The 26,236-nt window shown below is 48.1% G+C and overlaps 1 protein-coding gene across 5 annotated transcripts in view; it reads right to left on the reverse strand.

The window, feature by feature from the left end:
• Positions 1-246: 246 nt before the first annotated feature.
• SMOX (spermine oxidase) overlaps positions 247-26,236 on the reverse strand; it is a 36,128-nt gene continuing 10,138 nt past the window's right edge. The window contains exons 2-8 of one of the 5 annotated variants that reach the window (XR_011248196.1): positions 13,091-13,324; positions 9,256-9,482; positions 4,921-5,094; positions 3,999-4,758; positions 3,165-3,325; positions 1,166-1,419; positions 247-722 (exon numbers count right to left, since the gene is read on the reverse strand). Coding sequence is in view for 4 of the 5 variants with exons in the window: in XM_069548045.1 (XP_069404146.1) it covers positions 585-722; positions 1,166-1,255; positions 3,165-3,325; positions 3,999-4,758; positions 4,921-5,094; positions 9,256-9,482; positions 13,091-13,298 (1,758 nt within the window). In the remaining variant the exon portion in view is untranslated. The remainder of the gene's footprint in view (positions 723-1,165; positions 1,420-3,164; positions 3,326-3,998; positions 4,759-4,920; positions 5,095-9,255; positions 9,483-13,090; positions 13,325-26,236) is intronic. The other 4 variants (XM_069548047.1, XM_069548045.1, XM_069548046.1 and 1 more) reach the window with 4 other exon arrangements.

Consider the following 26,236-nt stretch of genomic DNA (forward strand, 5'->3'; position numbering starts at 1 on the left):
GGGCTCTTACTCCTAAGGAGTCTCACTGGCAGGAAGGGAAACAATCACAAACAGATTGGGGTGAGAGGATGCCCCTTCCACTAAAGGCAGGCATCTTCCTTTCTGGGGGTATAACCAGACCACAGCTGGCCCCATTATCCCCTCGAAGAAGAAATGACAAACACACAAAGACATACATACACACACATGCACACACATGCACACACACGCACACACACGAGGCTAAGAAAAATGGAAGAGAGAAGCTGAGGAGCACAGGAAGGGCAAGCCTCTTTTATTATCCCAAAATGCAAAGTATTGAAGGCACTTACAATAACAAGGTTAGAGATGAGGGGAAGCATAGGGAGGTCAGAGATCAGAGCACAGAGGTAAATCAATGGACCCCACCCTGGTCGCCACCCAGGAAGGAGAAAAGAAGAAGCTACAGGGCCAGGTCTGAAGCCAGTCAGATGTCTAGCTCTACAAAAGATACAAATCCATTCTACAGAGGATTCAGAAATCAGGAGTACACAGCAGCGAGGGGCAGGGCTGGCAGTCACGAGTTAGTGGTTCTTTAAGGAACACGCTCGGCAGCAATGAGGCACTCAGGTCCCCTGCTGGAAGAGGTCTCGGTACATCTCAATGAGACGGGCAGCCTCACGCTGGCCAGAGAGCAGAGCACCATGGGTGGTGGAATAGTACTTGCGATGCGTGGCCTCACCTGAGAACAGCACCTGCATAGGCTGGGCAGGGGGACAGGGAAGTGAAGATGGAGGAGCAAGAAAAGCTACCTGTCTGCCCCAGAATCCCCATCCATACTACAAGTTAGAAAGGAATAGGTGGGCATCTGAGATGCAGGTATTGCTATTTCCACAGGATGAGGAGCTGTCCATCCCACCTGCCCATCTTCCCCTGCTTCTTCCCCAAACATCCAGCCTCAGTCCTTTTTCCTCTGAGGTTTTTGTGAGTCCTGGCTCTACAGTTTCAGAAATTCACACTGCCTCTTACTAGTGAACTTGGGGAATGATTTAACCTCCCTAAGATTTGATTTCTTCATCTCCAAAATGAGTTTATACCATCTACTTCTGAGGGTGACTGTGAGGATTAAGGGAAATGATGTATCTAAAGGACTCAGAACCTGAAAGAATATAAGAACTCAATAAAGTTAGGCAGTAATTTAACAAACCTTTATGGAGCCCCTATTAGGTTCCAGGGACTGTTCTGGGCACTTGGAAGATAAAAGGTGACCAGGCAGCTGCTTTGAGGAGCTTCCTTGCTGGTGGGGAAGCCAGACACGAAACCCAATTACTAAATGGCATCATACGTGACGTGATGGGTGTTTGGGCGAGGTGCTGAGAGCCCAGAAAAGAGGCCCTCTGTCAGGGAGATCACACAAAGCTTCCCAGAGGACAGGACCTTTGGGCTTCGTCTCAGAAGATGCTGGATAAATAAACAGGCAAAGGATGTTTCAGGAAGAAGGAAAAATGGGGGCAAAAATGCATCTCCTAGGCCTTGTCTAGGAGATGGTGAAAATTTTGGCAGAGCCAAGCTTAACATCAAGAAAGCAGGCTGTTTAGGTGGGGTCCAAGCATAGAACAAATGCTTGCATTCCAAGCTTGCATTTGGATTTTATTCCAATATACCTCAAGCTGAATGTGTCAGGTACCAGTTGGGGACCTTGTAGAATGAGGTTTTCATTCATCAGGTCTGGGGTGAGCTGCAAGTCTGCATGTCTAATATGCTCCCACATGGTGCCAGTGCTGCTGGTCCATGGACCACCCATCTTGAGTAGTGAGGTTTTAACCCACCAATAAAGAGCCTGCAGAGGTGGTTAAGCTGAAAGGGAGGCACATAATGTGGCAGAGGGCAAGCCGCCTGCTCCACATCCTTTCTCTTTCTCCTCAGTAACAAAAATCCTGACATTTAACTGGGTCCATGGACAGAAGAGCCTGGCAGACTACATACAGTCCATGGGGTCGCAAGAGTTGGACATGACTTAGCAACCAAGCCACCACCACCACTGCCATCCAGGAGGGAAAAAAAAAGATGTATCCCAGTCTCTCTAGCAGCTGGTAGAATCACGTGACTACATTCTAGCCAATCAACTTCAAGTGCACTGTTGCTTAGGGACACTGACTCTTCCCAAGGGTTCCCTTCTTTCACTCATCAGCCTGTCACAGACAGGAGAACGAGAGCAACAGCCTCCACAGCCCTCTTGGATCACAAGGTGGCCTGGAAGATGGAGCCAGGATCTACTGATACTGGGCCCCAACATCTACCTCCAGATTTCCTTTTGTGTGACCTAAGTAAATTTCTTTCTTGTTTAAATCACAGTTTGTTTTGCTTTTTGTTATATGCGCTAATCCTAACTGATGCAGGGGACAAGAGAAGGAGGATGGCTATAGCAGTAGCCCTTCCTAAGCACAGCCAGGACAGGCACAACACATTGCTCTGCAATCTTCCTCATCAATTACACCAGAGAATTATTTTAAATATAATTTTGTGGGGGTTTTAACATTTATTGTATGGGTATGCTTGGTGGGGGGAACTCAAAATCTTCTTTACAGGAGCAGAAATATATATAGATAATTTCAATTTATTATTTTTCTATGTGTTTTACTATATAGTTACTATAATTTGGGGGAAGGTCAGTATTTTGTTTTATTTCCTAAAACAAATTGGGGGAAATAAGCAAAACATACCGGGTCAGCGCTGCCCAACAGACCTTTCCACAATGACAGAAATGCTCCATAGTGACACACTCTAACGTGGCAACCTAATGAGGCTACTAACGTGGCCGCTAACGTGGCCACTCTGATGAGCAACAACAGGTGGCTCTCAAACTTGAAACCTGGCTAATGCAACTGAGGAACAAAATGTTGTATTTATTACTTTGGATTTGAATTAAATTAAATGTGGCTAACGGCTACCATAGTGGACAGCACAGAATTAAAAGTCTGTTATTTTGATAACTGTAAGAAAGCATTTAAGATATCCTAGTTTGACTCTGTTTGCTCTTCCAGGTGTTAAGTGTACTTTTTCTTGTTTTCTCCATCATTACAGGAGCTACTCCACCTATCTTACCTTGGCACTCCTCCCCTGGACCAAAGACACATACAAAACATCCAACCCTCAAAGAACCCTCACCCCGCAGCCCCTCACGTACCCAGCACACCCACACTCACCGCTGTCTTGGAGCTCTCCGTGTACGGCAGGGGCTTGGCCAGCTTCTCCACATCTGCCCCACTTGAGCCCACCTGTGTGTATGAATAGGATCCCCGGAAGTAAGGGTTGCTGCCCCAGGCCGAGCGCAGGATTCGCCGAGGCTTTGGGATATTGGGGTTCCCTGTTGGGGAGTGAGAAGAGCCAAGGGGAAGGAAGATAAGAAATGGCTGCACACAGAAGACACTCCTGAGCAGACAACTCCCATTGTACTTAGGGGGCTCCAGGAAGGCCAGGCATGAAGAAGGGAGGGAGGGAGGCTGGGGTTCAAGGTATATACCCCTCAATGTCTCCTTGTAATCCCCAGAAAACACCTCCTCTCTGTGGGCCTTAATTTTCCTATCTGAAAAACATCCCAGATAATCACGTTCCCCCTTCCAACTTCAGGCGTTCCTGTGGGGCTCTTCTGGGATAGTGCAGGAAACATGTTAGACTAAAAATCAGACAAAACCACCACAAATCCATCTCTTAGCAAGACAACATGAGTAGGAAGTGGGGAATCTGAGGTTTTGGGGTGATATCTAAGTTTTTCACCATCAGCCTTAGAAACAGAGAAGAAACACAGACCCTGTGATCTTGAGTGTCTCAAATTCCAAATGGAGAGAGCTTGCAATTTAGGAGGCCAAAGCCAAGACACAGTGCCCTACAGTATCTCTCCCAAGGGGTGCACCACCTCAGTTTCACAACCTGGGGATGAGAATGCTAGTACTGGTTCAGAAGACTCAGAGGGTCTAGAGGAGGAGGACAGACAGAGCGAGACCTGTTGAGCCGGCGGCGGGACAAGGACAGGGACGCACCTGTGAACTGCCGCAGCATCTCTGTGCAGATCTCGGCCACTGCCTCGTCATCACACTTCTCCATGACAAGGGCCTCCTCCCCACAGATCCAGCCACTCAGCACATGGCCATAGCGCTCAGGAGGGTAGAGGACATCAAAGCCACAGATCTTGCGGTACCAAAGCTCAGGCGGGTAGGTGAGCGTGCAGCTCTCCGCCTCGTCCTCCCACACAAACCGTAGGCTGTTGCACTCAGGGCCCCAGAAGGGCTCCTCGAATTCTAGAAAGATCTTGTCAGTGGTGCCGATGCCCAGTCGGTGGATGGCAGCCACCTTCTCGGCGGGCAGGCCTGGCCGAAAGAAGCTGGCATGCTGCCTCTTGAGCACGCCCAGTGACACGGTCACGATCACATGGTCTGCCGGGATCACCTCGCAGTCCTCGCACTCCACCACCACTGGCCACTGCTCATCCTCATCCTGCCTTTCCTCCCGGGGCTCCTCTCCACCCTGACTGCCCTCCCCGGCATCATGATTATGGTCACCCTCATCCCGGGGCTCAATCTCAGGGCCCCGCGGGCGGGATGAGGCCTGGTCCCAGTGAACACAACGGACGGGTTTCCCCAGCTGGATGACGTGGGCTGGGAGGCCCTCAGCCAGCAGCTCCACAACCCGCATGAAGCCCGAGGGGATGACGTGGTGGGCACCAGGAATCTCAGTCCATTCCCCAAAGGCGCTCAGGGACACCTCATCCATGCTGTGCGAGCTACTCTCACAGCTTTCCACCTGTGGGAAGAGCCAGAGGGGAGCCAGGTGACCGCCAAGGCTGGGCAGGGATAGAAGCAGGACTTTAGGGCAGTGCTGCCCTCCTCGGACCCAACTTCCCCAGGGTCAGTCTTTCTCATTCTGGCATTTGTACTCAACAGAGCTCCGAGATGGCAAAGATACCTTCAGGTACTGTTGGATCATGGCGAGTTTCAGGCGCTTGGTGGCCTCTGGATCATCAGGGTCATCCCTGATGCGGTTGCGCACCTCCTCTCGGGTGAACACCCCCACGCTGTTCTGACTCTCAGCGTTAACTGGTTTACCATGCCGGAAGAACTCCTGGGTCAAGTTATAGACCTGCAAAGAGATCCCAGGAGACTGAAAACACATTCACTCATCCCACCTCCATCTCAGGCTCACCATCTCCAAAGTGTTCCCGGATATGCTGGGCACATGGCACCTCTTCCTTGGTGAATTAATGTGGTACTCAGTTTTGTACTGAGGCTGCACCAACAAAATGGAGGTTTGGGGATGGCAACCTGAACCTGTGCAGTCAGCTTCCTTGCCTCCAGACACAGGAGGTGGGATGGGCCCCAGAAACTCTTACTGAACCCCTGCTTAGAACAAAGTGAAATGTCTGGTGCCTGTACAGTGTGTGGGAAGGGAACTGCCCTTTCAAGTGGTCTACATAGCCAAGCGTACCGCCCACTAAAGAACCAATGTCTACACAGATAACCCTTTTTCAAGAACCAAATGCACAGACTCTCCCTTGACATTCCTGTCCAAGTGTATCTGCTTCACCCTCTCCCAGGAGGGCAACATAGAGCTGTGTCCTGGCTGGTGTTTTGCAGGGGAAAGAGCAAAAGGGGCCCATACATTGACAGCAATGTGTCTACCCTGCAACCCAGCTCTAGGACTGCTGAGGAAGAAAGGTGGTACGGCCCAACCCCCACTACTCCCTCAAGGGAAAAGCCTCTACTTAAGACAGAAACATAAATTAAACATTTCTCTGAATATAAAGAAGAAAGCAAGTTCAATTATTCCTTTTTCTTCTCCCAACAGTCACAAGATGCTGGGTTTTTGGCTTTAACTGAAGTCCTCAGCAAATTCCTCACCTAGTACCATTGCCAAGGAGTCAGGCTTTCAACTTGCCTCCTCCCCCTTAGATTTTTCCCCTTGGCGATAAGCAACCGAGTAGCCAGCCAGTCAGTTTATGTTAACTAAAGGCCCAAATGCCCAGCTGAGGACTAACAGATTCACATGATTCTTTGTGTCAACCACTGACTAGGACTGCCATAATTGAACACGCATTTGTCACGTGGGTAGTCTCCTGTCCTGGGTTAAATGACATCTTCCTAATGTGACCCAAGGGAAATGGGACGGGTCTGTAAGAGCTAACAATATTCACCCCATTTCCCATTAAGCACTTTTCACTGGGATCTCATTTATCCTTCATAACAATATGAAGTAGGTATAACTGTGTCTGTTTTACAGATGAGGAAAGTAAAGCTCAGAGAGTCTCAATAACTAGCTCATGAATATGCAGGTATATGCCATTCTCCATGAATGGTAGAACTTGAGTCAAGGCAATCTTGCTGCAGAGATTAAGCTTTATATGATAACTACCAAACAAACTCATCTATTTGTTAGCAAATATAACACATTCAAATGAGTAGCCCTTCAAAGTCATTGCCTTGGGAGGGAGACTACATATTTGTTATGAAGCCACCCTCAGGCAAGGCTTCACATGCTTAGAGCACACCTCTTCAGAATGGCCTCCAGCACTAAGAGCTATATAAGGAAATCTCTCTTTTAACCTCATGATTAACACCTTTTCCTTCTGACTCAAAGCAGCACCACTTAGAATGATAATATTAATAATGTAATGTTAGCCGCTCAGTCATGTCTGACTCTTTGTGACTCCATGGCTGTAGCCCACCAGGCTCCTTGTCCATGGAAGTCTCCAGGCAAAAACACTGGAATGGGTGGCCATTTCCTTCACCAATGATAACCTACCTTTATCTATCCTACTTTCCATGACTCACACACTTGGCTTTCAAAAATCAGACCCACAAGCAGAAGTTGATGATGATCTACCTTCAGGAACGTTTAAAAGAACAAGTAAGTCCTGGACCCTGAATATCATTCTCAAGAGGCATCCATGCTTGAAGCACTCACAGTAACATAGGAATCAGGACATGACTGATTCTCAGTACACCAAGAAGGTCTACTTTCAAGAATGCTAATTCTTACTTGCTTAATATTGAGTGAGAACACGCAACACTATAGGATTGTACACAGCATACTGTATGAGTGCACACGCATAAGACAACGGGTGTTCCTGCCTTCCATGGAGCAGAGACAACCCCAAAGCAAGGGTCATTTCTCCTTCCCTATGCACAAGAGACATAAAAATGTATATTAGGTAAGTGTTGACCAGTTTACTAACCTAAAGTGAAGGGTCATTACGCTATAAATGGAAGCTATCAGAAGGCAGGATCTACAAGTTACCTTGCTTGTTTTTTGCAGTTCACAGCAAAGTTTCTAAAAAATATTAACTTTTTTTTAAGCCAGAATAAAACAAGGGCATATTCCCTGACTTACAAAGCTACAGTAATCAAAACAGCATGGTACTGACACAAAAACAGACACACAGATCAATAGAACAAACTAGAGAGCCAGAAATAAACCCACACACAATTACTCTATGATAAAGGAGGCAGAATATATATGGAAAAAAGACAGTTTCTTCAACAAGTGGTGCTGGGGAAACTGGACAGCCATATGTGAAAGACTGAAATTGGAACTTAATGGACCAAAGACCTAAATGTAACCATGGAAATAATGAAACTTCTAGAAGAGAATATCAGCAGAACACTCTTTGACATAAATTGAAGCACTTTTTTTCTCCTAAGGCAGAAGAAACAAAAGCAAAAACAAATTTAATTTAATCTAAAAGTTTTTGCACAGCAAAGGGAATCACTGACAAAACAAAAAGACAACCTACTGAATGGAAGAATATATTTGCAAATAATATGACCAATAAAGGGTAATATCCAAAATATATAAACTGCTCATACAACTCAATTTAAAAAAAAAAAACTATCAACTTGATTAAAAAATGGGCAGAAGACCTGAATACACATTTTTCCAAAGAAGAAATACAGATGGTCAACAGGCATATGAAAAGATGCTCAACATACTTAATCATCAGAGAAATTAAAAATGACAATGAGATATCACACCTGTCAGAAGAGCTGTCATCAAAAAGAACACAAGTAACAAACATTGGTGAACATATGGAGAAAATGGAGCCCTTTACCCTGTTGCCAGGAATGTAAACTGATGCAGCCACTATGGAAAATATGGAGGTTCCTCAAAATATTAAAAATAGAACTGTCACATGACCCAGCAATTCCACTCCTGGGCATATATCCAAAGAAAAAGAAAAATTAATTTGAAGAGATACTTGTACCCCAAAGTTCACTGCAACATTATTTATAATAGCCAACCTATGGGAGCAATCTAAGTGCCCATCAACATATGAATGTATAAAGAAGATGTTAGATAGATATAGATATAAAACATAGCTATATATGTAGTATACATACACATGTTTTATATACATGTTAGATAGGTAGATATAAACTATATTGTTATATATATATGTATATATACACACACACATTGGAATTTTACTCAGCCATAAAAAAGAATGAAAATCTGCAATTTTCAACAACATGCATCGACTTAGAGGGTATTATATTTACTGAGATAAGCGAGAAAGAGAAAGACAAATACTCTATATCATCATTTATATGTGAAATCTAAAAAATAAAACAAACAAATGTAACAAAACAGAAATAGACTCAGATATAGAGGACAAACTAGTGGTTACCAGTGGAAACAAGGAAGAAATGAAGGGTAAAACAGGGGTATGGGATTAAGAGACAAAAACTACTATGTATAAAAAACAAATAAGCAACAAATATATATTGTACAGCACAGGGAAATATAACCATTATCTTGTAATAACTTTAAATGGAGTATAATGTATAAATATGTTGAATTACTATGCTATACACTTGAAACTAGTATAATATCGTAAATCAACTAAACTTCAACTTTAAAAAATCAGTTATAATTTTATATACCAGGAACAATTAGAAAATAAGGGTTTTTTTTAATTATCATTTACAAGAGTGTCTAAGAACATTAACAACAACGATCATACACATTTACCTAGTAACAAATCTAACAGATATTTAAGGACTTCCTGGGGAAATATTTAATCCTAAATATCAGTAATCTCTTCCCTAGTACTTCTCCATTCATTGTCTTCTTTCTACCTTCAAACTGGGGCCCAGAGAAAGTACAGACATGACCAGGATCACAGAAAACCCTAGCAAGTTGCCGAGCCCCCCACCCCCATCTTACACACACACACACACACACACAGTGCCAGTGTGCTCCCTGTCTCCCACACCTTTGTGTTCAACTATTCCCGTAATACCTCACCTCGTTGTATAAATCACTGAATTCCTCAACCACATCCTTGGGGATCCTGCAGCCACGGTTGGTGAGGTAGCAGGCCACACCATTCTTGGAGTAGAGGCTGATGCGGCCCACACTGCGCTCTCCATCCGTCGTCTCTTCCAGGAGGCCGTTGGCTTCTGCTAGATGATAGACAGGATTCCCGTGGGAGCCATGGATCCACGTGGCTCCCAGCTCAAAGGTAGCGTGTCCTGATGGCAACAAAAGGCTCTTAGCACAGCAAGGACTCTTCAAAGAGGGCCAGAACACTGCCTCATCTTCCTTCTCCAAGGGGATACTTCCATCCCCAACAACAGGGCAAGGAAGGGGATTAGGTCCCCCTCTGGCAACAAACCAAAGTCTTCAGTGAAAAGCTCCCAGTAAGAAACCATATGCAGCACAAAATGGATTCCACTTCATAAATGAGGTAACTTCCACCCTCAGCAACTCTGACGACACCAAGTCACCTCACTGGGATAAGGAGAAGATTCTCCTTCTGTGATAACATCAGACAGTAGGCCCTCCCTCCTCATTGATGCCTCCCTCTCAGGAGAAATTCTATGGTACCAGAGGGTACCACATGGTACAGATACCTGAAATACCCAGTGAGGAGGCCCAGCCTTCCAGACCCAAGGTCCCCATTTGGCCTTATTCCAATTCCTCAAAATCCAGTGGTTCAGGAATCTAAGCCACTCATCCAGATGGAAAATGGCCAACTCCTAACTCAGTCTAGGGCAGAAGAAAGAGAAAACATTCCAGTTTTGAAGACTCCTCCCCAGGGCAGTCTAAAAGAGACTTCCAGAGAAAACTAAGCTTTCTCATCCTACGGCACAGGCGGCAAAACCTTAAGAGACTGTTTAGGGCAAGGGAAAATCCTGGGTTCAAGGCTGATGGCTCATTTTACCACCCCATCCATAGCCAAGGGACCAGATACTCTGAGGCAAGTTCCCACTGTGCCTGGGCCTATTTCCTCTTCAGGGGCTCAGTTTCCTTTTCTTATGCTGCAGAGCCTGTGATACAGTTGTCTCCTCCCCTGCCTAGCTCCCAGGAAAGTTGAAACAAAGAAAGGAAAATATAGAGGAACATTTTTTGGTGTTTTGTTTTGTTTTTGGAGGCCTGATTCAAGACATCATGTATGATAACTTTTTTGCCAAGATGGACACAATAATTCCTCCTATCCTTACCCACATGGCCCTTTGCAATCTGACTTTGTCAGTCCTCCCATCAAGAGATGGAGTCTTTCCTTACCCCTTGAATCTGGGCTTGCCTTGTGACTTGCTTTGATTAATAGAATGCAATGAAAGCAATGTTGTGGCTTCAGAGGCTAGGCCTCAAGAAACCTTGTGCCTTCTACCCTCACCCTCTTAGACTGTGATCACCATGAAGAGAAACTCAGATTTTTGGAACCACAGAATATCAGCAAATAAAATGATGTTGTTTTAAGCCACTAATATTTCAGGCTGGTCTGTTATGCAGCAATAGCTCTCTTATAAACCATAACAGACAACAATCACCCCTCACCCCAGGAATTGGGCATTCCTCTTTTTTTGTGCTTTCTCTTTCCTGGGCTGCTTCTAATTAAACCATCAGTTTAAACAAACAAACAAACAAAAAAAGCCCTGTAGCCCTGTATGCATCTATGTGCCAAACACAGAGCAAGAGAAAAAACAATCAACCTCAAACCACAGCCAGTAAGACAGAACTTCCTGGTGAATCTGGAATCAAGAGAAGGAATGTATGGGTCCCTTTGTCCAGGAAAAGTGGGCAGACTAGAGGTTAGGAAAAGCTGGAAACCCAGTGCCCTTCTTCCACAGAGTTCAAGGAGGGGGGCTGGTCACTGGGGACATTTATCACTAATTATCCTTTACAGCCTCAAGTTCCCCAAGGTATTTTTTTGTTTTTGTTTTTGTTTTGCTTCTTTTGAGCTTCCAAAAGAAGCAAAAGGGGCTTGCATCATGGACCCTTCCCAGGGTACACCAGGGAGTTCCAAGTCATAGTCACTGGGCAGCAATATCCAGGCACGGGGTATCCAGGCATAAGCAGGAATAAGGTGAGCCGCTCAAGGTCAGCAACATCAGAGTTCCACCCTATCCCTCAAGCTTTACAAGGAGGTGGGGTGGCCCAGAGCAGCCTTAGTCTTAGGATGTTTCCTGTCGTCCCCCACAGGCCTCTCACCTCCGTCGTCCTTGTAACCACAGGGTACTGGGCACCATCTCCACAACTACCCAACAGTGTCCCTGGGGCTTCTGGTCATCACTGCTGCTGTTACCACTGGGATTCACAGCTAACATGTCACACTGCCGCAGGTCCAACTGCAGCCTGGGCTTTCAGCCCCAGGTGTCTGCACACACAACACACACGCGCTTGTCTGGACTTGCTCTCCCATATTCTAGCAGAGTCTGCCTTGATCTGATTCCTCATAGACATCATCCGTTCCTTCTTTTGACTACCTATCCAACTCCCCTCATCACCCAAGGCCCACCCAAGCTCCTTCCCCTCCAAGGAAGGCTTCCAGCCACATGCATCTCCTCAGCCTCCTGTAGCCCCATCCCTTCCGCTTCGCTCCCTCTACCAACTTCCCTGCAAAGCACATCTCAGTTGGCAACTGCCACTGAGACTGAGCCACTTGTCCTCCCGTCCCGCTTTTGTGTCAGACCCCGAATATCTCATCAAGACTTGAGAACCACAAATGGAGCCATCTCCTCCCTAAAGCTCCTCGCCAGCCAATCCCTAACGCTCCTAGCCAGCCAATCCCTAAGGCTCCTAGCCAGCCAATCAGGTGTTGAGCAGAGTCTCCAGGCTTCCCCCAGGAGGTCCCCCAGCTGACTGTCCTCAGATTTCTGTGTGTCTTGGGACGCACTTTCATCCTCACTGCCAACATATACTCCTGTGTCTGCCGGGGAAGACAGACATAACTTCACATATACCTTCTAGGAAATGCTCTATGGAAGATTTTTAATGTGATCAAAGTTTTTTTAAACATGAAAAGTTTCCCATGTCTCCTCAACTTCTGCTTGTTCTAAGCCTGACCACCTACTTTTCTGAACCAATTGCCCCATTCATCAAAAGTAAATACACAGAATCTGCTTGGCCTTGCAGCCCAAGTAACAATAGACACAAAATCCTATGGAAGGTCAGTGTAGCCCACATACGCCAGGCCACCATGGGTAGTCCCACTGGGCCATTTTCATTGTCAGACCCCATGTCTAGGAAACCCTGACCTCTGGCTGCATTTCAGGCTATCCCCCACCTTCTAGGACCCCTGGCAAAATGTGCCCACTTCTGGGGTGTGTCTCTTAACTGGTTGCTTTCTCCAGAAGCCTTAATACTCTGAAACCTACACACATCCTCTTCCCAGATAATCCTAAGACCTGCCCATCACTCACAAGGAGGCCCAAAGTCTTCTTCCACCTCCACTGCGCTGAGCTCCTATCGTCCCAGGGCTAGCTCTTAGTAATGGTATACTAAATCATATTCAAAAGTTAACAACTAATAGAATCTTGCACAATTCCCCTTCTTGTGAAATAGAAACCAGTCTACCCACTACAAAGACAGTTTGGTTCTGGGTGTCCTCTCCCACCTAAACACTGTGAACCCTAGATTTTGTTCCAAAAACAGAGACCAGACTCCCCATTCTGCACACCTCAGAAGGGTGCTGAGGGGGCAAAGGAAGTTTCTGGAAAAGGCCCAGGCAGCATGCATGACAGAACACTAAACCCTGGGAAAAAGCTAAAATAACAAGATCTCAGGCTAGGCCAGGGCACAGGGGGACAAGAGGTGGCCTTGGGAGATGATGGACTGAGGTGACTGAGGCACTTACCAAGTTTCACACTCTGTACACGGCCCCCGATGCGGCTGGACGCCTCAAGCACAGTGACATCTGTAAAGCCCTGCTCCAGAAGTGCTTTGGCCGCAGCCAGGCCAGCCAAGCCAGCACCGATCACCACCACACGAGGCTGTCCCCTTCTCCGCAGGCCACGACTGAGAGGGTCATCCGCACTGTCGCCACTGGATTCACAACTTTGCATACCGTCCACACTCGCCTCCTAGGAACCTGAAGGGGGGAGGGGGTCACAGCTCACCTGCTCTGCCTTCACTTCCCACCTGCCCCAAGAGATACTCTCTGCCCTCAAGGGGGGACCTTGAGCCCTCTCATTCTCTTCTGAGGATCTGAACAAGAAGAGCCATCTCCAAAGGATGTGGGGAGAGAGGAAAAGAGGGAGCCATAAGGAAGGAAATAGGAAGGAGGTTATGTACTGTGGGCCCTCATCAGCAAACAGGAGAGCTGAGAGCCCATCCCAAACCCCTGAAATCCATCAATCCCACCCCAAATCAACTAGGTACTGCCTCGTCCTCAAGGATGAGACAAGAGTCAGCAAGAAAGGATGATCAAGCAGGTCAAAAGCAGGAGAAACTGACCCTGGTGCTGCTGAACCCGGACCAGCACAACCCAGCACAGCCCAGCATCACTGCTGTGGTCCAGCTCACACCAACCTCAGGATGCTCACATGGACCCCAGGATGCTGTACAGACCTCAGGGTGCTGGAACCAACCCCAGGATACTTGTACCCACTGCACCAGACCCTCTGCCCTCCCTCCCTGGCCTGGCCCTTCCCTGGCCCTCGCTCTCCCTTGCGCTGTCTTCTCTTCTCCTCTTGCTTTCCGTTAGTCTTTCAGAGCCTAAACGAGGTGGTAATTTGGTGGGCAGGACACAGTCCCACCTTCCCCCAAGAAAGTGCCACGAGGCTGGTATTGGATGAACCTCTGCTATTCCGGGTAGGTCTCCGGTTTTTTTGTCCCAGGCCACCCAGCCCCTCAGTCACCACAAAGCAGCAAAGAGCCCAGGAAACAGTGGACCGTGAGGACCTGTGGCACCAGAGGCCAGACATCAAATTGACAGTTACGCTAAGCCAGCTTGCTCAAAGACGCCAGTCTAGGGAGCTGATGAGAGGCCCAAAGGGTCCCTGAATCTGGCCCCAGGGCTGGGAGAGGTTGCCCTTCTATTCCCAGAGTGACTACAAGGGCTTGAAGGTATCTTTGGGCCATCCCAAGGGGCCACTCAGCTCTGATCCTGCCCCTACTTCCTTCCTGACCCAAGCTGCCTTTGCTAAGGTTTCAGAGGCAGAAGTTGCATACTGCCTAGTTAACCATACTATCCATAGTATTCAAGACCTAACAACAGGGAAGTGAATTCATGAGTGGAAAGTAGCTGCTGGGCCATGGACAGGGGGCATATAAATCTAATAAAGCTAAGAAAAATCCTTCCTATGACACAGCAATTCCACTCCTAAGAAAACACCCAAGAGAAACAGGGTATACTCTACCAAATAGATACACTAGAATGTTCATGACAGCTTTCTTCATGATAGCTAAAAACAAATATCCCAAAGACACATCAACAGAAGAATAGATAAATATATTGTGCTATTTGTAGTGTATTCATACAAGGTAATATTCTTCAGCAATAAATAGAACCAAACTACTCTCAACAACATTACATTGACAAAAGAAGCCAGAGACAAAAGAACACCATATTGTATCACTCTATTTATGTGAAATTCATGAAGCGGTAAAAAGAATCTGTGATGACAAAAGAGAGATTGGGAGGAGGGAAATGAGTGAAAGGGTCAGAAGGGAACTTTCTGGTCTGGAAAGAAATGTATCTTTCTATGAATGGTGGTTAGTGCCAGTATACATATGTATGCATAAACACCTCTATAACTATTCCTGGCTCACTGTAGAAAATAAAAGCTGTGCACTAACAACCTTCTTCCCACACTCCAAGGTCTGACCACTTACGTTTCCATCCCACCTCTAATATTTTTTTATCACAGATTTTAAAAGAGTTATTTTTCTAAATATGCTCAGGCTGAGAAGCTGCTCCTTGAGCTCCTCTTCCCACTCTACCTGCCGATATCACACCTGGGCACGGACAGGAGTGTCACCCCATTCCTGCCCCCAAACTCTCCAAACTGCACCCCACCTCCCATCCCCATGCTGCCCGATTCGGTGGAGGCCCTATTCCCTAGAGGGCCGGAAGGTGGCGCCCGAGACACGGAGACCTTCAGAGGCAGGGGCTCCCCTCCTCCTAGGAGAACCTGTATCCCGGCTTCCACATTCTTCCTCGTGCGTCTTCGGTCTCGCCCACCCCCACCGCAGTGATGTTCGGTTCCGCCTCCTGGGAGCGAGGAGGTCAGAGCTGGCTCGAGCCCTTTCCTCCCCTCCCCCTTACCCTTCCTCCCCTCCCCCTCTGCCGCCCTCCGCTTCCTCCCTAGGTTCTCCCTGGGAGGACTAAAATTAGAGGTGAGGGTGTGGCTGCCTGTACCAGCGCAGACAGAGAGGAAGAGTCCGCCCCGCAGCGCAGGCAAGAAGTGTGATCTACATCAGGTTTGTAAACACGCAGGCAGCTGCCGATGGGCACCACACTGAGCACCCTGCTATGCTGCCCCGACGCCTCAGTTCTCCAAGACTGGGGATCTTTGCCTGGGCGTTGCTCCTAGGCCTCCAGCCCCACCCCCAACCTGAGGCTGCCCCCCAAAAACAACTACTTTTACGCTGTAAAGGGGTGGGATTACTGCAGTGGTTCTCAGACCTTACAGATGGAACCCTTTCTCGAAAAGCTCCTGGGGAGACCAAGGTGTAACTGGGATGAAACGGGATCTCTGTACTCCCTCAAGTCGCTAAGGTCTCATGGCAGAACTCCCTTGCTGCCTGGAGCACCAACTCTGAAAACGTGCAGGAGTAGGATAACTTCAGCCTTGGGACGCCTGTAAAGGGAAGAAACGCCTGGGGCAGCACATTGGGGTAGGGGATACCTAAACTTCCTGGCTTTCCAATCTCCATTTCTTTCTCTCTCAAGTGGTCCAGCGTGTCCTAACATACATTATTATGACAGTTAAATAAGGCCTTATTTGGATGTCTAGAAACTGTCAGCATTTTTAAGAGCCTTGTCCAGGAAAATCATTGGTAAAGTTCTGTAGCTAAATTTTTTTAAAGCTATTTATTTATTTATTTTGATTGTCTGTATTTACTTATTTTAAAATAAGCATCTAAGAACTCATCATCTAATACAAAAACTAGAAAATTGATAATAGCTAAATTTTTATTAGACTGCCTTTGGTATAGGCTTCAGGAATGGAGTGTGGGAAATGTGGGCAGGCAGTTTGCCTTTAAGATGAACACAGAAAGGACGTTCCCACCATATCGGAGACCTTCAGCTTAAAGAGACATCACCCATAGGGTGCCATGGTGCGTGCGTTAGTTGCTTAGTCGTGTCTGACTGTTTGTGACCCCATGGTCAGGCTCCTCTGTCCATGGAATTCTCCAGGCAAGAATACTAGAGTGGATTGCCATTCCCTAGCTTCCCAACCCAGGAATCAAACCCAGGTCCTCTGCATTACAGGCAGATTCTTAACCATCTGAGCTATAGGGAAGTCATGATGGAAACAGGTAAACAGGGGCCATGTCAGTCACCTATTCCACAGGCCCTCACTGCTAACCCTAGTTCTATGTCTCCACAAGCCTTGTCCCAGATGGGCCTATCAACCCCTGGAGCCCCTAAGCCAGAGAAGTCACAAGCACTGTCCGTAGATGGCAAAATGAGGCATCTCCATCTTCCCATAGAGTCAATCTACCCTGGGATCCAAACTGAAGCGAAGAGAGAAAACTATACCTAGAAACACCTACTGTGTGCTGGGCCCTCAGTTAAATGCTGAACTGGACTTTTGGACCCTCTGTTATCTCAGATTGGGAGGGAGCACATTTGTTTTCTGTTGGTTTGTGCCATCTCTTCCTTTGAAATTTTTTTGATTTTATGAGAAAATGCCTTCCTGAGGAAGAAAAATCACTTAATGCTCCTTGATGCTTGCCTCTCCTCTTGCCTTCAGTAAATGAATAAATAAATAACATACCCTTCCTTGATCTGTATGCACAGGAGAAACAGAACACCCTGTACTTTTCGAGCAGATAAAGGAGAGAAGAAAAAAGTGCTGGCTCAGCCAGGCAGGGAGGGGGAGGGGGAGGAGAAGGCGGGGGAAGGAGCAGGGACAGAGTGAAAGACTCTTGCCTTCTTGCTCCAGTTTCCAAGGCAAAACAGGGGAAGGAGGGTAGGGCTCCCATGTCCCCAGGCAGGCCATGCCTAGTAGCTTCCACCCCCATTCAAGATATCCAGATGCCCCACTGCCTCCCCATCCAACCCCCCAGTCCCTCCTACCCTCACTCCCATTTCTCTGGCCTGCAGGCCACCACCTCCCCCTGCAGGCCAGAGCCAACACTGCCCCAGCTGAACCCACCCAAGTAGCCAAATTGGAAAGCAGACAGAAGAGAGGGAAAAGGGTAGAAAGGCCCTGTCCCATGGCAGGGTCACCAAAGAAGGATGAGTGAAAACTACGAGGCCAGGTGCCAGGAATGGGCACTAGCCACCGAGCATATGTCCACTGCCACTTTCCCACCCACCTTCTCCCAACATACTCAGCAGTTTCATTTTGTCACCCTCGGAAATTTACCCTCCAAGAAATTAAAAGAATAAAAGAGATAGTCCTGTCCAGCCCTCTAAGAAGAATTTCCTAATTGCCAGATGCTAAAAACATGTTTTAGTCCAGGCCTCCAACATCTAAATTTGCTGAGCCACTTCGCTGAGCCCAGAACTGAACTGGGGACACCATGCATCTCCTTATGCTTTCTCAATGACAGTAAAACCACTGAAGTGCCAGCGCACTCACAAGGCTCAAAAACATCCTAAGTAGAAGTTCTGCCCTTACCCCTCAGGTCAAATCTTGTCAACCCCACACCCCATATCACTGTTTCCCAGGTGCCTGCCTGCCTGCCTCCTCCGACTGAACCACACTCCTGGAGAATTGTTGGGCCTATTCCAAGTTCCATCCCTTAAAGACAGCATGTCGTTCAGTCACTAAGTCATGTCCAACTCTTTGTGACCCCATTGGACAGCAGCACACCAGGCATCCTTGTCCCTCACTATCTCCCAGAGTTCACCCAAGTTCATTCCACTGAGTCGGTGATGCCATCCAACCAAGACAAGCACAGCCAGGGATTAAATCTAACAATTCATGAACATTTACTAGGTACTTCTATGTGGAAGGCCTCAGCATGTCAACCCTTGACCCCTCTGAACCCAGCTGTTCTTTCTGGTTCCAGTTTTCACTCCCTGCCCAGTTTTACACACACTCCCTGCCCCCTCCAAACATATACACATACTCCAGCTTCACCAAAGACTCAGGTATCCCCAGCCTAGCCTCTCTGAAGGCCTATGGAAAACATCCCTCCCCACACATTACAGAAGGAGGCTCTGGGTTCTCTTAACACATGTACAGCCTTATGAAGGACACAGAGCTTGTGCAACTGTGTGACTGCACGACTCTGTGTTAACTGAACCACCAGCAAGGCCTGCTCCACTGATGTTTCCAGAAGCTACAGACATCTTGGAAATGAGAGTTCTTTGCAGCCATCACCACCCAACCCCAGCCTGTTCCCGAAGCATTAGCATCTCACCCCCAGGAACTCCTGCTGCCTATTACTCAAGTGAGACTGCAGTTCCACAATCACTGAGCAGGGCTGAGGTCCCAGACTAGACTGGTGACCCCTTCCTCAAGCCCTGGGAGTGAATCACAAAGAATGTCAATGACCCAGGTTGGTGCAGGAGGCCCCATCCCCCTCAGTATTGGAGCCCACTTCAGCCTATCAGGCTAATTCCCTCCCTAATAGTGAACACTGCAACAAAAACAGTGCCACAAGGGACCGGGCTCCCAGGAGCCCCTCACCCTTCCAGAATTGTCTCTCAGAAGAAACAAAAGCCTGCCTATCCTTGGCTCCCTTCTGAATACAAGCTCAGGCTCCCAAATGTGTGTCTCCCTGTCCTTTTCTCAGGGTCATCCCAGGATGAATGACCATACCCCAGACAACTGTATGACCAAAGCGGTTAGCCCACCTGGCTCACCTCCAGTCACCCTTGAGTCCAGACTCCCAACAGCTGACGCACTCCAAAATGGGCCTACCCCTTCCAATAAGCAGGCTTCTGTACGCCACATGCTTGCTCGTGTGAGCTCTGTCCAGAGCTTTAGGGGCCACTTGTACCTTCCTTAAGCAAACTCAGGGACTTAAAATGGTCTCCTCCCAACAGATACTCCTAGTGCCCTGGAGAAGCAACCCTACCTCGGTTTCTCTGAAGGAACCCCTCTCTGCCTCAGGCTCCTCACAGGAGGGAGGGAGTGGGAGGGAAGCTGGGATACTGGTCCTGAGGAATCTCTCTGGACTGCCTGACAGGTCTGGGGAGGGATTTGGATTCTCAAGGGCCCCCTAGACAATGCAATTATTCTTCAAATGTAAAAAACGCCCAGAAATCCCAGACCAGCTGCTTTGCACAGCGGCCCTGACAATGGGGCTCTGTGTCTGCCCATGAGGCTCCTCCCACCCTCAACCCCAGGGAAGGACTGAGCCTGAACTCCTCCTAGCCAGACCCTCTCCAGCCCTCCTCACCCAGGCTAGCCAGCCAGGAAGTGAAAAAAGCAGGATTGCTGGGCCAGGCCTGGCCCGTCACGGAAGGTAGGCTGGGGTGGGTCAATGTGGGGACAAGGCAAGAGCAGTCTGTGACCCAAGAAGACACCGGGGGAATGGAGGGAACACTGGCCCGGGAACCCAGAGACCTGGATTCAGGCGCCAGCTCAGTCTCTCTTGGCAGTGACCTCAGACTGGTGTCTTCCCTTCTCTGGGTTTCACGTACAAATACCTCTGAACTCACCCCAAAGGCATAGCACCTGTACCCCGTCTTCTGGACATATTTTTCTAAGCCCCATCTGATGTGTAAATGCCTGCCTCCTTCAGTCTTTAAGTTTCTATTCTGTAAAATGGGGATAGATACAGCTATCTGGTGGGACTGCTGGGAGAATTCAATGATAGCACAGAAAAAAGGTGGGGCCACCTGCCAAGGTCACCTCAGAGAGGGAGGGAAAGGGAGGATGATCCCCAAAGAGACTAGTACAGAAAGGGAGGGAGCCACCTCTTCTAGGGCCCAGAGCTCCATTTCTTGTATAGAAGAACCTGTCTTCATCTGAGCTTAGCCTCAACCTTGACCCCAACCCTAATATCAGGGTAAACCTTAGCCTTGGCATCAACCAGACTATCCCACAGCCTGTGTATGACCGACCCCCAACCTTGACTCAGCCTGACTATCCCACCAGTCTTGCCAGGGAGTGGGTGGGGAGTAGGCATCAGATATGGTGGCCATTTGCCAACTGTAAGCTCAATCAATGAAAGAGACAAAGCATGTGGGCTGCATTCTGCAGAGCCCTCCCACCGGCAGTGTTCTCTGCCCCTCCCAGGCCAACATGGGGAAGGGGCTCTAGGGGCCACATCTTCCTTCTTGGCACTTAGACTTTTCTCCAAGCATAATGTCTTTATTAGCCACATTTCTTTCCTGTAACCAAATGCGTAAAGTCCCTAAAAGCACAATTTTAAAAGGCCTTGTAAGCCTTTTTCAGAAGAGAAGTGGGGAGCCTGCACTGCATGGAAAAAAGACAGCCCTAAACTCAGTGTTTGGGGGGTTGTCAGAGCCAAAGGCATGACCCACGAAGGCACTGGTAGGCAGGACGGGAAGGCATTCCTGGGGGGTGAGTGCTCTGGCTAGTTCATATTTCCCTTGATACTCTGCAAGGTGGGATAGACTAAGTGAATTGTTTTAAGAACCCAGCTTATAGCTGCCTGCAGAAACACAAACCAGAGGCTACCTGAGAAGGGGTGGAGGAGGGGAAAAAAGGAAGGGGAGAAGTCAGGGAAGGGATAGGGTCTTTTTGATGGGCATAAAGCTCAGCTGGCAGTGGAACCAGGGAATCCATCCTAGAAATCCCGCCCACCTTCAGCAAAAATGAGTGGATCATGCTCTGACATCGAACTGCCAGAGATCAAATTGCCAACATCCACAACCCGTACCTTGAATGAGGCCAGCCAGGACCCCGGACCCTATTAGCCAATGTCCTGTGTCCCCAGCAAAGTCCTAAAGGCACAGGTTTCACTGTGGCTCCCTTTAGCAACCCTTAGGATGAGACCTCATGGCCTGAATTTCCCTCCTTCTGAGCAGGACCTGACATCCCAACTCTAACCACCCCTCTAGGAAGCCATTAACTACAGAAGTATAAGAGACCACAGAGCTGGTTACTACGCCAGTGACTACACTGGTGTGAGACTGCCCTTGGTGACGTGAATCAGGCCATGGGCAGGGGAGGGCTGATGGGACATGGTACTCATAGTCACTCACTACCCTGGGAAGGGCTGAATCTGGGGAGAGAAAATCAGCCTCAAGACCATACCAGCCCTGTTCTGAGGCACCCAAGTCACCATGGCCCTTGGGGAACCCCAGGAAGACACCTTTTGTTTCTCTCCTCATCCTCCTTTGTCTTTCTGTTCCCAACACCCCCCGACACACACACACACACATATACACACACACTTTTGTGTTTCCCTTGATGACTCAGCTTGCTAAATAGTTTCCTCCTTTGGGACTACCTTTAACACCATGGTTTTCATGGAAACCATGGTTCACAGGAAAAACCCTCAGAGAGGACCCAGAGTGCAGGGATGAGGTCTAACTCTAAGTGACCCAGGGAAGACTCTGTTTTCTCATCTGCAAAATGGGTATTGTCATCACATCTGTTCTCTAATGGATCTTGGGCTCCCACTCAAGTTTTTGGAGGGATATATGTTTTGCTTCCCTCAAGATGTAGCTTCCCCCTCCTTCATAGCAGAATTATTCACAATAGCCAAAAGATGGAATCCACTCAAGCGTCCATCAATGGATGAATAAACAAAATGTGGTAACTGCATACAATGGAATGTTATTCAGCCTTGAAAAGGAAGGAAATTCTAATACACACAACAACATGGATGAACCTTGAAGACATGATGCTAAGTAAAATAAATCAGTCACAAAAGGACAAGTACTATATGATTCCACTCATATGAGGTACGAAGAGTAGTCAACTTCAGAGAGACAGAAAGTACAATGGGAGTTGTCAGGGACAGGGGAGTGGGGGAAAACAGAGTTAGTGTTTAAAGGGTACAGAATTTCAGTTTTAGTGGTGATGGTAGCACAACAAGGTGAATATATTTAAAAGCCACTGAGCTGCATGTTATGGATAAAGTGATAAATTTTTTGTGTATTTTACCACAATAAAAACAACAGTAAAGTTGAGTGAGTGCTACTCTGTGACAGGCTCTTGCAGAGAAACAGCCAGATGCCTCCCCGTCAAGGATTGGGGTGGCAGGTGTATGCGTGTGTGTGCATGCGTGTATGTGTGTCTGTGTGTGTCTGTGTTATTCACTCAGTCGTGTTCAACTCTTTGCGACCCCATGGAGTGTAGTCAATCAGGCTCCTCTGTCCATGGGATTTCCCAGGTAAAAATACTGGAATGGGTTGCCATTCCAAGGGAATCTTCCCAAGCTAGGCATCGAACCCACATCGCCTGCACTGGCAGGCAGATTCTTTACTGTCTGAGTCGCCAGGGGTGACAGGTGCCACAGAGCAAAGCAGATAAGGGGAGAGGCAGCTGCTCTGTATGGGGAGGTCAGGGAAGCCTCTCTGACAGAGTGACACCAGAGCAGAGGAAGTGAGAGGCAAGAGGGGGCCAGAGCCTACAAATGCTGTGGTGACGTCCTACGGATTTGCTGAGTGAAGGGATGTGGGAGTGAGAGCAAGGATGGGGTCAGGATGACTTGGGTGGCCAATCATGACACCAGGACCAACCCTTACAAGTTCTCTGTCAACTGGTCGTCTCCTTTCCCCCTCACAACAAGCCTGTGAAGTAAGAAAGACAAAAATTGGTTCAGGGACCCACAGGCAAGAGAAGGGCCCTGGTGGCCTGATTCCAGAGCCCAGTTCTTTCCTTGGGGCTTCAGGAGAGTTAGGAATGCTTCTCCGGGCCACCTCCCATCGCAGGGCTGAGCCTGCCCCCACACAGCCGAGGGCCCCTCTCCCAGCCCCACTGCATAAGGCATCACCTGCAGGCGTGGCCTTACCCAGCCCCTGACCTGAGCTAATGTGCCCACATGGAGATCCACCCATTCAGAAGACAGGGCACTTGAGGCCAAGGAGGTGTGAGCTGGCAGATGAAGAGGTAGCCTCCCGGCAGGGCTTCTCCCCTCTCCCTGCCAGGAGCCGCAGCCTCATAGTTCTGGAGGGAAGGAAGTCAGCACAGTCAGCAGTTTCCAATGACTCTTTCAAAATCACTGACAAGAACTGAGGCTTGTGAGGCAGCTCGGCCAGGCGCAGTTCCCCCTTGCCTGCCCCTCGTGACTCTGCACAAAGCCGATCTGTGCTTTAGCTCCAGCCCCGAGGGGGTGGGGGGCTCTCTAAGTAGAGTGGGGACCCCACTCATGGCTCTCTCAAGGAAAGATTTTCCTCTCTAAGAGAGGCTCTGGAGCCACAGGTGGGGCTCCCAAGCTACGGGTGGGGTCCCCATTCTACTCAGCGCAGGACTCAGGCTCCTAATGGCATAGTTGAGATATCCAAGGCTTTTGCTGGTTCAGGCAGCATTTGCAGGAAGAGGCTCCTTCCTGCAAAGCTCCCTTCCTGCAAAGCTCCCTCTTCTCTGCTCATCACCCCCAAACTCAACATGGTTTATCACAGAGCACAGGTGGCAGGCATGATCATGAAGAAAACATCTCTCCACCGTCCAGTTACTAAATAAACCCCAGAGCAAATCTCTATTAATTGAGCCCTTCGTGTGCCGGGCCCTGTGCTGGGCACTTTCCATTCATGGCATCATTTAATCCTCCCAAACACCCTGGTGCCCATTTAAAAGATGAGGAAACAGGCTCAGAAACGTTCACAGGTGTGACAGAGGACACCCAGACAGAGTGAAGGGCAAAGCAGGCTTGTCAATGCCCAGCTCAGCTCTCTACCCTGCACTTGCCCACCTCTCAGGCCCTCGGTCAGCCTCCCAGAGCAGCAGGCCTGAGGACAGTCCTCGATCTGGCACTTCTGTCTTACCCCTCCCCACACAGTGGCACTGTACAAACTGTACCAGGCACCCAGGGCTAGCTACACTGCCAAAACTTGCTGCCCAGAGGCCACTCGCCTCCTGGCCAAGGCATTAGTCAGGTGGGCTGTGGGTCCCATGGGGACTGACTTAAGGCTTGCCAGACCACAGCCCTTTGCCCTTGGTTTTACCCTCCATAAATAGTGACAAGGATAGTGATTTTGGTAGCACAAAAGAAAGTTCTAAGAGCGGCTAAATGATAATTCCCTCTAAACAGTCACCTCTTCTCTCTGGCCCAAGATTTTCCTCTCCTGGTAACTCCAAGGTGGTTTAACTGTGCTCTCCTTATACAGGATCACCCAATAAAGAGCTCTTCATAAAGTTCAACCCTGAAGCAGAACACCACCACCCTCCACCCTTGCTATCACCTGCCAGCCTCAGAAAGAGCTGGAACCAAGTCAGAAAAGCCAATGGTGTTCATTTCAAAATGCATATGTGGGCCCCATGATTTAATCCCTAAAACACCTACAGAGTTTAAACACTGAGCTTAGACAATAAATATATTCTTCAAGTTCTTTTGTTGAGTTCAAAGACAAACTTAAAAACTCACCAGCTTTTAGAATCAAGAAAAGTCTGTTCTTATAATTATATCATCGCTGTTACCACTATTTTTCACTGAGTATGTCTGAGGTACAGAGGGCAATGCCAAGCATTTGGCATGGAATGTTTAGGTTAATCATGTCAATATCCCCCTTCTACAGAGGACAAAACTGAGTGAGTTTCAGAGAGGTTCCACAACCTGTCATCTGGCAATCTAAAATATACTAAGATATTAAGGCTCAGATTTTACTCTTTCTTAAAGCCAGAGAATGAATCAAATTCATCATCTTTTCTTGAGTTACTTTCTCAGATTAACTCAAAGTTTTGCACTAAGTGTATATGATTTTTTAATTTTCCAAAACAGAAGAAAGTAAAAGAGATATGTGCGTTCAACACTTAAAGACCTCACTTAAAAAGTCTTTGCTATGAACATTTGCCCACTGGTGGTCCTGTGTGTCTCCTACTTAGCAGACTTAAGGTCTAGCTATTTGCCTGTCCACTGAGAGCACCCATCAGCCCTCTCTCCCTGGAGTCAGTAGTTTGGGGTGGGGCTGGGCTGGACTGGCCTGGGGAATAGGTCTGGTTGTGGGTAGGAAGGCATGGCTGAAGGTGTGGAGATAGGCTCTGAGGGGTCTGTGACTTGAGAAAAGGGCATCAAACCAGATGTCCTAGAACCCAGATTTGAGACCCAATCATGCTACTTGCTGGCACTGCCAGCATTCCCATCTTTGGGAAATAGCTCATGCCCCATGCACCACAAGGAGAGGAATTATGTGTCCATCAGGGCCTCAGACAAGGCTGCAGAAGGTGGCTGGGTTCTTTGTTCTGTTTCCTAATAAATTACAACTCATTTCCAAGTGCTGCTTCTCTTGGTCTTAAATCAAACCTTCCTTAACACCCTCCCCCAAGAAGCAGCTAAAGAATCTATCTGCCAATGCAGGAAACATGGGTTCGATCCCTGGTCTGGGAAGATCCTACATGCCACAGGGCAACTCAGCCTGAATGCCACCACTTCTGAGCCTGTGCTCTAGAGCCCAAGAGCTACAACTACTGAAGCCTGCATGCCTAAAGCCCTTGCTCCAACAAGAGAAGCCACCACAACGACAAGTCCAGGCACCACAATTTCAGACTAGCACCCAGTCACCACAACTAGAGAGAAGGCCACGGCAGCAGTGAAGACCCAGTGCAACCAAAACTAAATAAGTTATTTTTTTTAATGGAACCTAGACTGAGAGGCAGGGGTACTGAATTTACCTGCCCCAACACAGCTAAGTCATCCTGGTTTGGCTGAATCCAAATGTTTTTCTTCATCCCCTCCTACTGACTCCTGATTTAGAGAGAGCAGGAGAAACCTTGGGTTCCTGCCTAGTTGAAGAAGAAAG

The sequence above is a fragment of the Ovis canadensis genome, chromosome 13, assembly GCF_042477335.2.
Source record: "Ovis canadensis isolate MfBH-ARS-UI-01 breed Bighorn chromosome 13, ARS-UI_OviCan_v2, whole genome shotgun sequence".
In the NCBI taxonomy this organism is placed as follows: domain Eukaryota; kingdom Metazoa; phylum Chordata; class Mammalia; order Artiodactyla; family Bovidae; genus Ovis; species Ovis canadensis.